This window comes from Asterias amurensis, chromosome 13 (assembly GCF_032118995.1).
Source record: "Asterias amurensis chromosome 13, ASM3211899v1".
Classification (NCBI taxonomy): domain Eukaryota; kingdom Metazoa; phylum Echinodermata; class Asteroidea; order Forcipulatida; family Asteriidae; genus Asterias; species Asterias amurensis.
This window is the reverse complement of record NC_092660.1, coordinates 9,159,577-9,174,295: the sequence shown is the minus strand read 5'-3', so window position 1 is coordinate 9,174,295 and position 14,719 is coordinate 9,159,577. Positions and strand designations below refer to the sequence as shown.

Here is a 14,719-nt window from a genome sequence, read left to right as displayed (position 1 = left end):
GTAATATCTTTTGTGTCTCAAGTCAGAAACCACACTTGCTTGTTGTTTTCAAGAGCTTGAATCTTGCATTTACTTGAAGTATTTTCGACCTTCATGTTCCTTGTAGAATATGAAATGTATAGTAAAAATGCTGAAGGGTTTTGTTTTGCAGGAATATTGCCCTTTGTCTGCATCATGTTTGTAGCCAGTGAAAAGGTCCCATTTATAAACAAGTCCTCTAAGCAGTGCTTGAGGAATAAACAAGGAAGGCTTGTGTCGTCTCAAAACATGGAGCTGTTTGCTCAGACTGTCTCTTTTGTAGAGGATGCCTACTGAGCTTCCCATAGGAGCAAGCCCAGAGAATTAGTCTGCTAGTAACAAAATAGTTGCGTCTGTGATGTGTTTTAAGAGAGTGGCAACAGAGGGACCAGGGCCCAACTTCATGGCTCTGATTATGGTACTACATTTTTCCCAAAAGAACACGTTGCCTTGGATCGGACGAGTTGGTCTATAAAAGCATTTGTAACGGTTTGTTATAATCTGCATATGGTTGGAAAGATGTTTTAAAAGAAGAATACAATGATCCACACAAATTTGCCTCGAAATTGCGTGGTTTTCCTTTTACTGTGTGTGCGAACTAACACTGCCATTTATGGGAGTCAAAAAATTGACTCCCATTAATGGCCGACCGTGTTAGTCGACGAGGTAAAAGGACAACTTTCTACCCATAATGCATTTTATAACAAACGGTTACAAACGCTTTTCAAAGACTAACTCGACCGATCCGAGGGAACGTGTTCCTGTACAAATATCATGCCTGTTGTTACAAGTTTATCAAGCCAGCGGAAAACACTGACAATGCGTTTACCGTTTTGATAGATGCACTAACAAGAAATGATATTATCATTGCAGACAGGGCCCCATATCATAAAGTCTGTAAGCACACAAACTTGCTACGCACAGAAAGTATTGCTTACAGAAACAGGATACCAGCAAAAATTCCATTAAGTTTACATTGTTGCGACTGGTGCCCCACTCAACTTTTGCTAAGCAAAACAAAATCTCTAGCAGTTTTTTTTCTGCTTAACAGCTTCATGAATTGGATGCGGGCATATTTAGGTTACTAAAAATTCACAATGGCCAATAATGGATAGTCAGACAGGGTAGGGGATTTACAGTTGAAAATTGGAAATACAATGCTAAAAATTTACGATATCAAATACAATTTGGCAAATATGAGTCGGTTATGATTACAAATGATGTATTTAAATATGGCGATGGACCGTTATCATGCTCGCACCATTTTGGTCATGTTCCCCTGTATCCAATAACATTAATGGATGCTAATATCTGTACTATTTTTCCTTCCGGCCTCGGTTTGGTTGCATTGATATGAATTTGAGAAAACCACGATGCTCTTATCATGATGACAGTTGCCATTTTTGGGAGCCTTAAAATCGGCCTTTTTCACATATAATATGTAGTAACTACAATAAGGTAAAATCACCGTAGTAGGATTTCATTGAAAGACATCATTATCTGGGTAAACATACATTAAAATACTTCTTAATTATACTCGTATATTCTTAAAGGCAGTGGACACTACTATTGGTAATTACTCAAAATAATTATCATCACAAAACCTTTCTTTATTACCAGTAATGGTGGGAGGTTGATAGTATAAAACATTGTGAGAAACAGCTCCCTCTGAAGTGAAGTAGTTTTCGAGAAAGAAGTAATTTTCCACGAATTTGATATCGAGACCTTAAGTTTAGAACTTGAGGTCTCGAAATCAAGCATCAGAAAGCACACAACTTCGAGTGACAAGGGTGTTTTTTTTCTTTCATTATTATCTCGCAACTTCTACAACCGATTGAGCAAAAATTTTCACAGGTTTGTTAATTAATGCATATGTTGAGATACACCAAGTGAGAAGACTGGTCTTTGACAATTACCAATAGTGTCCACTGTCTTTAACGTACATGTATAGGTTGTCTTCTGCTCGTATCCCTTCGTGTAGACGGTGATGGCTTTTATTACTGATGCTAAGGGCTAGAGATGTTGGCACTAAAGGACGCTCTTAAACGCCAACGCACAATGACGCGGCGATCCAGCCGTACCTGTAGCCGAAGCCGTAGCTGTAGCCGAAGCCGCAAACTTGGACCTGACCTTGAATACTCGAAAAAGATTCAATGGTTTAATTGTTTTTGTTTCTTTCTTGTTTTCTTGTATACCTTTTTTTGCAACGGTTCTTCCCCACCGATCACTAATCACCGAAACAAATTAACACCGAAGAAAAAAAATCAAGGTTGAATGACCCCAAAAAGGTCTTCTAAAACTTGAAATTGTATAAAACAACAGCCTCCATTTTTCTTGCAAAAATCTCTCTTCTGCAAGTCAAAAAAAAAAAAATCGTTGACGACCGAGTCGCTGAATGTTTGACTTCGTGTCATACGTAGTGACAAGCGTAGACTCTCCCACCACCGTACTCAACTGCATAGGAATTGTGATTTGACATGACTTCGGCTAGCTCTCGATCTTCTGCCGTCGTGTCATCGCTAGCCGCCGCCATGACATTAGCGTTTGAGTTCAGGTCCAGCCCCATCGGGGAGACTCGCTCCGTACCGGAGATTAAAAACACATGATCCACATCGGAGTTTGAGTGCTTACGGCTCAACGGAGTCACGCTGCTATTACTTGTCATGAACTTGGTGATGCTACCGCTCGACTTGCTCGCTATCACTGACGGGTCGTAGTCGTAGTCCAAATGGTGAGCAGCACCTCCGTTCAGCATGCTTGACGACTCGGAGTGCCTGTACGGCGACTGGGATAACGGCGGTACCGGTGGCTGGCCGTTCCGCCGGGGCGGATCAAGGAGCTGCCGAGGAGGGGGTCCCCCTGGTGGGTACCCGTTGCCCTGTGGTGCATGGTTCCCCTCGCTGCCGGGGATCGCCCCGTTGGTGCTGGGATAGTCTTGTACCATGACTGCACACGCAGTCAGATACAGAGGGGTGAATTGTTTCACTTGCATAACTCGGTCACCGTCGTTGTATTGCATGTAACCCGTCTTGGCACCACACGACTGAGGACAGGCGTGACCTGGGGGTCAAATAAAGACAACATAAACCAATTGGTCGAAATCAATAAATAGATAATCAATACCTATGACGAAGAATGCGATTTGAAACATAAAATGACAACTTAAAGCCATTATACACTTTCGGTTAACAGTATTGTCCAAGTCCCACACTTCGTGTATCACAACTTATATATAAAACAACAAACCTGTGAAAATTTAGGCTCAATCGGTCATCGGTGTCGGGAGAAAATAACGGGAAAACCCACTCTTGTTTCCGCGCGTTTCGCCGTGTCATGACATGTGTTTAAAATAAATCCGTAATTCTCGCTGACGAGAATTTATATTGTTTTACCGTTTTCTCAAAAAGTAAAGCATTTCACGGACTAATATTTCAAGAGAAGTCTTTCACCATTACCTTCTGTAAACCCTGTAAATTATTTGTAAATCTGTGAACTTTTTTTTATTTTGTCTGTACCGAAAGGGTTCAATGGCTTTAAAACACCACTTAAAACGCAAAAAAAAAATAAAAAAATCTTTTAGTCCAATAGGACCGCAAAATGATGATTGAAAAATGATACCGTAGGACTTGATGTGTCATACCTTTAACCAAGAAATATATGGTGTGATTTTGAATACACGACTAGTTGAAATGTGATGAGACTGCTTCTTGGAAACCATTCATTAGTCCCCGTAACGTTGTAAGTGATCGTTCATTTTCTCCATAGAAAAATCTATGTTTATTGAATAACCGGCAACGAACAATATCTTTCTAAAAGAAGTTATAGGTGTTTTTAAAATGCATGCATCTGGTATGTCTATATACCCCCTGTGGATTAAGACACGTTACTGCAGTAACGCTTCTCACATTCAAACTTAGTGGAGTAATAATTGACATGTTTTCTACATAACCTAATTACTTCGAAGTGAAATGTTTCTCAAAATATTTGTTATATCTATCGCGTATTAGAAAGCGCCTGTTGGCTGTAACTAACGTTTTTGGTTGCCACAGTTAAAGAGTGATTACCAAACGTATACCTTCCATTTAAATGAACACGTTGTCTTGGATCGGTCGAGTTGGTCAAAACAAAAGCGTTTGTACTCGTTTTTTATAAAATGCATATGGGTGGAAAGATGTTTTAAAAATAGAATATAATGAATGATCCACACATATTTGTCTCGAAATTGCGTGGTTTTCCTTTTACTGTGCGAACTAACACCGTCGGCCATTTATGGGAGTCCCATAAATGGCCGACCGTGTTAGTTTTCAAAGTAAAAGAAAAACCACGTAATTTCGAGGCAAATGTGTGTGGATAATTGTATTCTACTTTTTAAACATCTTTCTACCCATATGCATTTTATAACAAACGGTTACAAACGATTTTCAAAGACCAACTCGACCGATCCAAGGCAACGTGTTCCTTTAACCAAGATAAAGTGTGAAGCATTGATGAAAAATGCATGCTTTACTCTTTAACGAAGATGAGTGCAGCATTTGATGAAAAATGCATGCTTTGTATACAAAATTCTCTACATTATGTAGAAAAAAGCACGTGTTATACTCGCTTTCTGGATCAATGTAAGGTAAATTATTGGTAATGTTTAATAACTCTAGTTTACATTACTCGATTTGAATCAATGTACAACACGGCATTGGTTGTGTCTGCAGAGTAGCTGCAAGGGATTTGCTGCTGTGTAATATAAAGGAGTAGGGCAATCCAATATTTATACGGTTACGATGCATCTTTAATGGCGACAAAGTGCATTAGTTGGCAATTTCAACGCGTAATAGGATAGTGCTTAGTGTCGATAGGGTATACGCGGGAGATATCAGTCGGCGAAAGACGTTATACTCTGATTCTAGAGAAAGTCGTGTTCCAATTTATGGGTCACTCGGGAAACACCGCGAACCGGAGTGCTTATATAGGCGGAATATATCATGGGTAGATTGTAGGGAATACACCCGTGTAAAGTCCCGCGACGATAAGGTCGCCATTGACCTGCCGAGCAAAGATGTTTTCCCCGTCAGCATGGAGGTATTACAAAGCAACCTCACACATTACGACTTCAAAAGTGTGTCATTTTGACGCACACCGTTAATGGTATTTTCTTTCTTTTTTTCTTCAAAAGTTGAGGTTTGAGGCCTATTGTTCGATCGCTAATTCCGAAAAATTCAAGTGTACAGATATCAAAATTACATTTGAATGATAACCAAACACATTAAAACACATTTTAATAACATTCTTGTTAATTTTGGTTTCGTTCAAGTAGCTGTTCAACCATGGCAAACAAATACCTCCACCACCCCCTCCTTTCTCTCCCCCCCAAGTTACTGACCTCTGGCGTAACTCCATTTTAGACTTCAAACACACTCGAGAGATAGATGCATAAAAACCTTGAAGTTTATGCCACAAACAAAAACACTTGAGTGTCTTTGCGTGTGAAGGGAAATGTCAAAACTGCTCGGGTTGGTTCATGTTGAGGATTAAAGCTTCCACGGAGACAGTTTTAGCCGAAGGGGGCCCCCTAAAATAAGAAATCCACGGATCTAGTCTAGAATCACGTTTGGTAAAGTACAAGTAAATATAACCTTTTGTTTAGCTCGGAGCAAATGAGGTCAGTGTGAACTTTCCAGTTAAAGAGTTCCCTTTACAAGCTAGTTTAATATAGAGGAGATTGTCTGTGTTTTACTTATTTTGAGGGGTTACTTTTTTTTCTAAAAAATTTAAAGGTACAACTCTCTCTCTCTCTCTCTTTATTGATTGCTTTTGACAATCAGTTTATTTAAAGTTTACCAAAATAAGAAAACCGGTTCTAACTATTCTTTGATAGAAGAAATCAGACCTCTGCACTTTTACGATCTTAATTACTAAAACTAGTGTGAAAATGCAAAGTTATGAGCTTTAATGTGGCAATTTCGATTTTCTTTTAAATTGTTTTTCATACACTCAGACAACTTTGTTTCCTCACAACTCACGTGGATTATTCACCCCTTCCCCTAAAAATTTTGCACACACAAAAAAGGGTGAATTTCCAGCCCAAACAAAAAATTATGAAAAAATATACAAAACATGTGTACAACTGTTGCGTGCATTGAAGCAAATAATGATTTGTGGAATACATTTCTGGTTTAAACAGTGAAAGAGCGAAACGGGCAAAAAGTTCCCTAACGGAAGTACCGTAGTTCGGCGTTTGTAGCGTTTATCACGAAGCTCAGCGGATAATATGAGTCAAAAAAAAAGGGCAAACGACAGCGCTGAAAAGGGGCTCATAATTTAAGAGAGATGCGAACGGAAACTTCAGTTTTAATTAGCCAGAAGTGTACACAACAGGTGCACCTTATGTACGCCACCCTAAAAATATAACCCTGGCTTTTGCGCTGCAAAGAAGACGTTTAAATCCAATGTTTGTATACGCTTACCGTAACTGATGTGTTTGGTTCTGTTGGAATTATCCTTGTAAGGCACGTTACAAATGGTTATAGGAAAGTAAACCTCCAACTCTTGCTTGTCGCCTACCATTAGAAAAACCTGCAAAAGAGGAAAAGACAGGAATCACAATGTAAATATTATTTGATAGAAGTATTTAGTGTCGCTGTCTCCCTTTGGCCTTGCTCACAGCCAAGGGCTTTAAAACACTAAGTTATTGACCGAAGAAGTCAATTGAGCAAAGAGGCATTCTAAGTTATTGACCGAAGAAGTCCATTGAGCAAAGAGGCATTCTAAGTTATTGACCGAAGTTATTGACAGAAGAAGTCCATTGAGCAAAGGGGCATTCTTTTCAAATATTTCCAGTACTTCAGTGTGCCTTTAAAAGTGTTTACACATGATTGGTAAAGTTGACGAAATATTCTCAGACAGTGTTTTGTTTTGTTTGATCAACAATGAAATATTCATTTTTTTTTTCAATTGAAGAATACAATTATTTCCATACTGTCATAAAAGAATAATAAACCGGGTCTAGCTGGACTCAATCCGTTGGGTAAATCGGGAGAAATTACGAAAACCAGCCTCCGTTGATTTCACCAAACTCATCCTAACTTTAGGATTAATCTTAGGACTTATGACGAGTTATTTCTCCACATCACCATGCAAAGCTTCAAACAGTACTAATGCTCTATTGCTTTATACCAAGTAACTTTTTAAAGTCATTATTTTTGTGGAGTTTTTACCATCTTTTCTGTCTTTTAGTGTTGGAATTTTACAATAATTCCACGAACAGAGAGGGCTACTTACACGCCTGATATACATACGAGGTTTTAACCATGCAGTAAAGCAGCCTTAAAGGCAGTGGACACTATTGGTAATTACTCAAAATAATTATTAGCATAAAACCTTTCTTGGTGACGAGTAATGGGGAGAGGTTGATGGTATAAAACATTGTAAGAAACGGCTCCTTCTGAAGAGCCATATTTTTTGAGAAAGAAGTTATTTTCCACGAATTTGATTTCGAGACCTCAGATTTAGAACTTGAGGTCTCGAAGTCAACCACCTAAACGCACACAACTTCGTGTGACAAGGATGTTTTCTTCTTTCATTATTATCTCGCAACTTTGATGACCGATTGAGCTCAAATTTTCACAGGTTAGTTATTTTATGCATACGTTGAGATACACCCATCTGTGAAGGCTAGTCTTTGATAATTACCAATAGTGTTCACTGCCTTTAATATTCGCCTCAGCACTTACACTGCCCTTTAACCATTCGCCTCATTATAGCCACCCGTAATAAATTGCAATTAGTAACTATTGCCATGGTAACCAATTACTGGTTTGTCAGGTAGTTTAAATTATTGCGCAGTCAATCAGCCATCCTCCGTGTCTGCTAAATTGATACAGTTAAAGTCACATGAATGAATTTAAGGTCTAACACTGTTAAAGCCAATGACGCTTTTAAAGATTTGATCCCGTGTTCCTTGGAAGAGGGGGGATTTTAATTTTGTTCGTTCTTGTTTAGTCTCTTTTACGAAACAAAGACGTAACAATCCCAATAGAATTTAGACAAATCAAATCTTGAAACAATTGACTTTTTATGATATTGAATTCGAGACCTCGGGTGAGGTCACGAATTCAAGCATATGAAAGCACACACAACTTGTGCGACAAGGGTGTTCCTTCCATAATTCTCTCGCAACTTCGACGTCCAATTGAGTTTAAACTTTCACAGTTTTTTTTATGCATAATTTATTATGTTGAGATCCACCAAGTGAGAATACTGGTCTTTGACAATTACCAAAGGGGTCCAGTGCCTTTAAAGTCAGTATCATTTCAGATATAAAGTCAACATGTGAGCAGGAAATGATTTCTTAAACAATGAGCATCCCCTTCATGTGATAATCATACCCCACAATGACGCAAGTGTATATAGTATGGCACCAAGACTCCAAGACAACATTAATCTCTAGGATCTCCGTGACGTCTTTGAGCAGGTGAACCAACCACTTTAGTCTTTTAATGATCACCCTTTGGAGATACACACATCATCCTTAGTACAATGAGAGCCCGGTGATTGAGTTTTAGAAAACGTAGTTCTATTGTGTTAAACTGCAGACGATATTCAGATTCATTTCCTCCCGCCTTTACAAGGTTACTGGTTGCCTACAGCAGGCTCATGGAAAGTTAGGAATGTTAGGCAAAAAGGAAACCATGTTTAGCGTCACTGCCCGCTTCCTTTTTGAGGCCGAATGAAATAAACATACTTTTTACCCCCATTTTTATATAAACAATGATGCATTTTAACGATCTCGGACGACAATTCTTTTTAATGCCCCCCCTAAAAAAAAAAAAAAACAAAAAAAAAAAAAACGCAGCCGTTTATCTTTAAAAATGTGCCGCGTAGCGGGTAGCCATTGAAAAAAAAAAACTCCTCCTGAGTCCTTTTTCAAAAAGGTAGGACGCTAAACTTGTTTTCATTTTGTTTATTTGGCCATAGATCACAACCAGTAAAAGGGAAAAGAATTATTGAGAAATAAAATGTAATTGAATAGGAGGGAAGTTAAACATCCGTGCTGTGTGTGATGAATGAACCTTTAATTTTTAATTAATGTTGGAATATCACCTCTGGATCAGTTCGCTGGCTCGTAGTTTTTTAGAATAACAAAAAATCAAAACAAAATATCATGCACCTGCATGTTTACAAAGACCAAGACTTAATTTTGGTTAAATCTTTTAAAATGATCCCCAATATTAAAAAAAATGCATGATACAATGAAACATTATATGTGACATTTCGTTGCTTGAAGCTCTACTAACTGACCGTTATATCGAGTGTACTGATTGAATGAAAGAAAACTATCAAACGTGGAAGTGTCGTGGCCGAGCGAATGCAAGCACCGACATCAAGCTCTGGTGTTTCTAAGTAGCAGAGTATGGATTCGAGTCCTAGTCCTGCGGATGTGTCCTTAAAGCAAGACACTTATAGCTTCGTCCTTCGAATGGGACGTAAAGCCGTTGGTCCCGTGTGTTGTGTAACGCACATAAAAGAACCCGGTGCACTTAACGACAAGACAAGAGAAGGGGTTCGCCCCGGTGTTCCTGACTTGATTGACAGCATATTGCATCACAACACCTTGTAAACCGTTACATGGTGCGATGCCAAAAAGTATGTCTCAAAATTCAACAGTAGTCCTGAAATGTACATCCTTGCAGAAAAAAACCCATTTTAAGCGCCTTCAGCATCACTGGGTGACGAATATGCGCGCTATATAAGGAGCCACTATCACTATTACTATTACGTCTGTAACATTATTGCTGAGATCTACTTGTTTGAAACGCTTTCGATCAAAGGCACCGCCCGCGGATATAATGGGCCAATGTGGCTGCTTGCATGCATGCGGCTCGAACACGTAATTGTAGCCGCGTCCTTCGCAATTCAGCTTCTCAGCGGCAAGGAAGGATGATTAGCCTTCCAAATTGTTATTATTATCATTTGATGAAACATCTTGCAAGGTAAATAATATCCCTTATTATAAAGGTGGACTACAGAGATAATGCTCGCAAGACTCTCCGTTGAATATTGTGTTTTCATGACTTGAGGCACGGCGGAGGCGGGCCGGGTTGCAATTTTTTTCTGCACTACGAAATTGCCACTGTCGTATAGTGCTTTTCAATGGGGATTTTGTTTTTTAAATTCAAAAAGGGAATCCTTAAAAAACATTTTTTTAAGGATGGCAATTCTAAAGTGCAGTTAAAAAAAACTGCGGCCAGGGTGGGCGAAGCGATATTTAACTCTGCTGCTTGGACCTGTTTAGACTTGTCAGGGCTTCGAATCCACTCTCGATCTGGGCCTGTCCTGTATTATATCAAATCGGTTTTCCCATAGGTGCTCTTCGGCCTAGCTCCCAAACTTACAGTCCAAAGTAGTTTTCTTCATTCAATTTGGAGAGGACCGGGGAACCCGGGGACGGACCTCGAGGGGACAACGTATAACACAGCTATATAGTGTGTACTGTAGTTGAGTATTTGGGTACTTTGTGGCGTTGTTGCATGTTTCATATCATTCAATTCAATTTCAAAAAACTTTAACCATCCTTAACAGGCAATAACAACAGACCAGTCTCCAATAATATGGGAGACTGGTCAGTGCTTCTCTTAGTGAATGAATGCTCGATCCTCAATATCAAAGGCAAACGTTTCTCAAACTTGTCAAGGTTGAAGTTCCATTATTTAAGCAGGAGAGTCAAAATGTGATAGGTTCTCAGTGAGCTCAGTCGGAATGACCGGATGTCGCCATTTTGCATTTCGGAGGTTAGTCGCAGCTGTGACAAGTGAAGGCCTCCATCACCTATCGATCCCCACGAGGCTTTGTACACGCATATCGTCTCGAGTCAAAGACAACCTCTCGGGGGACGGATGTGATTGCATTTTCCCGCTATTTATTCCACGGTGATTGAGCAAAGTAGCTGATGGAATCAGTTGATTGGTTGGGTCCCGATGGACGGGAGGAGGGGGGGGGGGGGGCTCGTATGTTCACGTAACAATGTTACAAAACTGCATGGTGAATTGTATTGCGTTTTGGGGTACTTTGTGGCGTTGTTGTATGTTTCCTTACGGGCCCCGATGGACGGAAATGTGTGTGTGTGTGGGGGGGGGGGGTGTTGTTCACGTATTATTGTAACAAAACTGCATCGTTTAATTGTAGTTGCGTATTTGTAGCGTTGCTGTATGCGTTGCTGTATGTTTCCTTGGGTCCTAATGTACGGGAGGGTAGGGGTGGGGGGGGGGGGTAACAATGTTCACGTAACAATGTATCGGAACTGCAAGGTGTGAATTGTAGTTGCGTTTTGGGTACTTTGTGGCGTTGTTGTATGTGTCCGTTGTGGAAGTTTGAAAAGGGGATCCAAGGCCACATATTATAGTTTTGTGATTTATTCATTTTCCCAAAAAATAGTATCTTAATGAACACGGGAAACATACAAGGGCTCTATAGCTATACCCCTACCTTAAAATGGTTTGAAATGTCACTGTGTTACAAATCCTGTTTGATTGTGCATTCATATTCATTCATTCACTACAAGTGCAATTTATTTCGAAATCCAACAGCGTTTGATGACGTCATAACAATTTACATAATATGGTACTCTATGTCAACATTCTGTTGAAATCACGATAAAACATAATGTCTTTATACATTCAAATAATATTCATAAATACCTAAGACAGTTTATCCATTCTGATTGGTCGAGAGGGTATCACGAGGGGTTGTTTGAACGGATGATATAACACCAGTAAAAAGTGTTGAAACATGGGCGTGACACGTGAGCTTGCACCGGTGCTTATAAGACAGTTTCATCATTCCATTGGTCGAGAGCAACGGCTGGAATAGTTGTGCAACATCACGCGATACGCACAACCCGCACAACATCCAGAGGGCCTAACCATTTCATAGCTGGAGGGGGTAGGGGTGTTGTGTTGAAAGAAATCATTGAACAATTATAGTTTTTGCATTTGTTTTACCTTTTGACCCGAAAATGTTGATGTTTTTTTTTACCGATAAGGTATTTATGAATGGGAATCAAAGTGTGTTGAATCGGTTTTCAACTAGAGGTTTAAACCCGCCGAGGCCTGGTTCTTGATAATTTACCTCGACCCTCAACTTCGTCTCGGTAAAATTATCAAGTCCAGGCCTCGCCTCGGGAAAATAGAACGCTCAGGGGATCAACTCGGGAGTCATAGTTTTAACCATAACACTCAAAGCAGTCAATATTTGTATACTAGCGCATGCTCAAAAGATGAACCAACGTGGTCCTATATATAATTATGTGCACATTATTTTACCAGGCGAGGCCTGGACTTGATAACTTTACCGAGGTAAATTATCAAGAACCAGGCCTCGGCGGGTTTAAACCTCTAGTTGAAAACCGATTCAACACACTTTGATTCCCATCCATAAGATTCCCATTCATAAGACCTTGTTTGAATCTGAAAATTACAGGCACTGGCTCCCACCAAACAAAAACAACAACTTGCGGAATGCCAACAAAATGTGCCCCCAAAAATGTAGAACTGGTCGTTACAAAAATAGTTGCATTCCATCCCTTGTCCAAGCACTCAACAATAGCTCTTGATTTTTGTTCACTCAGATGGCTTGCCTTTTGTCCCCAACCCTTCGCCTTGTTCCTTTATTAAGGTGACTTGCTGTGCAATTTTTTGTTTTATCTAATTTGTTACTGGCACTAGCCAGTTTGCCCTTTTAATATATAAAAACAGATTGAAATTCTAAATGGTTTTTTTGTAATTTTTAAACATTTCGATTTTTTTCTGTATTTTAAACTCAATTCAGCTTGTAGCTGCAATGTTTGAATGTGTTTGAATACACCAATAATAATAATTATTGTACGGCTTGTAGATGTTTTAAAACTATGTTACATGACCTCTGCATAACCTTACACTTACCCGCAGCATCTTCATTCCCAGCGATCAGAGCTAGATTAGGTCCCGATCACACGGAATGGATTAGACAACTTAGTGAGCATCCGTGTACTCTGTTGCCATAGCGACGCATCACCGCAGGATATAGCAAGAAATCAGACAGTTTTGAGGGTCTTTTTTTTTTTTAGCGCGCAAACCACTCGCGGTCTAAAATCTAGATTTGAGTTGAAATTTTGAGGTTGCCTTTTTTAATTCGGGGAGCTTTGTAGTGGGAGACGTTTGAACAGATTTGCGAGAACCATGGGTAGCCAATGATTCAGGAACAACTCTCGACAATCCGTCACCGTGGTCAAGTGGTTAGACTTCAGGACGTGCATAAAATCACAAGGTTGTGTGTTTGAATTCCACTAAAATAGCCGCTGATTTCACAAAGACTAGAATAAATATTGTCGTCTAGTTACTGGATCACAATTTCTTGATCTGTGCAATTCATTGTCATAGACGTTAAACCAATGTTTACGTTAAACACATGTTTGTAAGAGAGAGATTGACGGCTGCTAGCTTGGCGTTATATATCCCTTATATTAATTGGAGTTTGCCGAGCTTGATGGGAAGATCATTTAAAAAAAACATTTACAAAATGTACAAGTGATTTGCTCGATACCCGGGATTGTGTGGTCACACCCTTTCCATTTTGTATTCATTGTATTGAATCTCAGAAATAATGTATGTTTTGTTTGGGTGGGGCGGCGGGGGGGGGGTACTCAAATACAAGAGGGGAAAAGTACACAACTGCTCACCCTGTAAAATTTTATTTGCCATGGATAGATATAGACTTGACTCAAGTCCCAATCCCGTGCCGATCTAAGAAAACTATTGTTTTGTGATGCTTTGCATTCCCCAACCCATTCTCGGGACCACACTAGCTACATTTTGACGGAGGCGGATACGCTTAATAAGGACCTCCCGCACACAAACGGGACTTGAAACAAGTCTAGGATAGATAGGGAACATTATCTGTGCCAGCTATTTTGGTTTGAAAAAACGTATGAATTCGGCATGAGGGTTCGAAAGCTGTGCTATTAAAATGTCAACAAACTTAAGTATGCTTACGTTATGAGCCAACTGAGTAACATGGCAGCTTACGATTGTTACACAGTACAGCCCATAATTGGAATGTAGATTTGATACCACATTATCTTCGCACAGGTAAAATTTTAAAGGCGGTGGACACTATTGGTAATTACTCAACATAATTATTAGCATAAAACCTTACTTGGTGATGAGTAATGGGATAGTTGATAGTATAAAACATTGTGAGAAACGGCTCCCTCTGAAGTATTAAACGTAGTTTTCGAGAAAAGAAAGTAATTTTCAACGAATTTAATCTCGATACCTCGAAATTAGATTTTGAGGTCTCAAAATATTGAGGTCTCAAAATCAAGCATCTGTACGCACACAACTTCTTTCATTGTCTCGAAAATCCGACGATCAATTGAGCTCAAACGTTCACAGGTTTGTTATTTTATGCGTAAGTTGAGGTACACCAAGTGAGACGACTGGTCTTTGATAATTAACAATTAATATTGCCCAGTGTCTTTAAACGCTGGCCCCGCTCTTTTGGATGGCTACGGTTTGATGCACACCTTCTACGGCTACAGTCGCAGAGCACCACGCAAGGTCATTGGCAATTTGAAGCGTATTTGAGCCGGGTAGGCAGCCCATCGGCTCGTTTTCAGTAGACCAGAGTCGTTCGAGAGATTAATGTGTACCTTTTCATACGCCATCATATGATG

General features: G+C 39.7%; 1 protein-coding gene across 1 annotated transcript in view; it reads right to left on the bottom strand.

The window, feature by feature from the left end:
* Positions 1–2,395: 2,395 nt before the first annotated feature.
* Positions 2,396–14,719, bottom strand: part of LOC139946372 (arrestin domain-containing protein 3-like) — a 73,926-nt gene continuing 61,602 nt past the window's right edge. Inside the window, exons 6-7 of the mRNA XM_071944012.1 lie at positions 6,477–6,585; positions 2,396–3,078 (exon numbers count right to left, since the gene is read on the bottom strand). Coding sequence (XP_071800113.1) covers positions 2,429–3,078; positions 6,477–6,585 — 759 coding nt within the window. The 3' untranslated portion in view covers positions 2,396–2,428. The remainder of the gene's footprint in view (positions 3,079–6,476; positions 6,586–14,719) is intronic.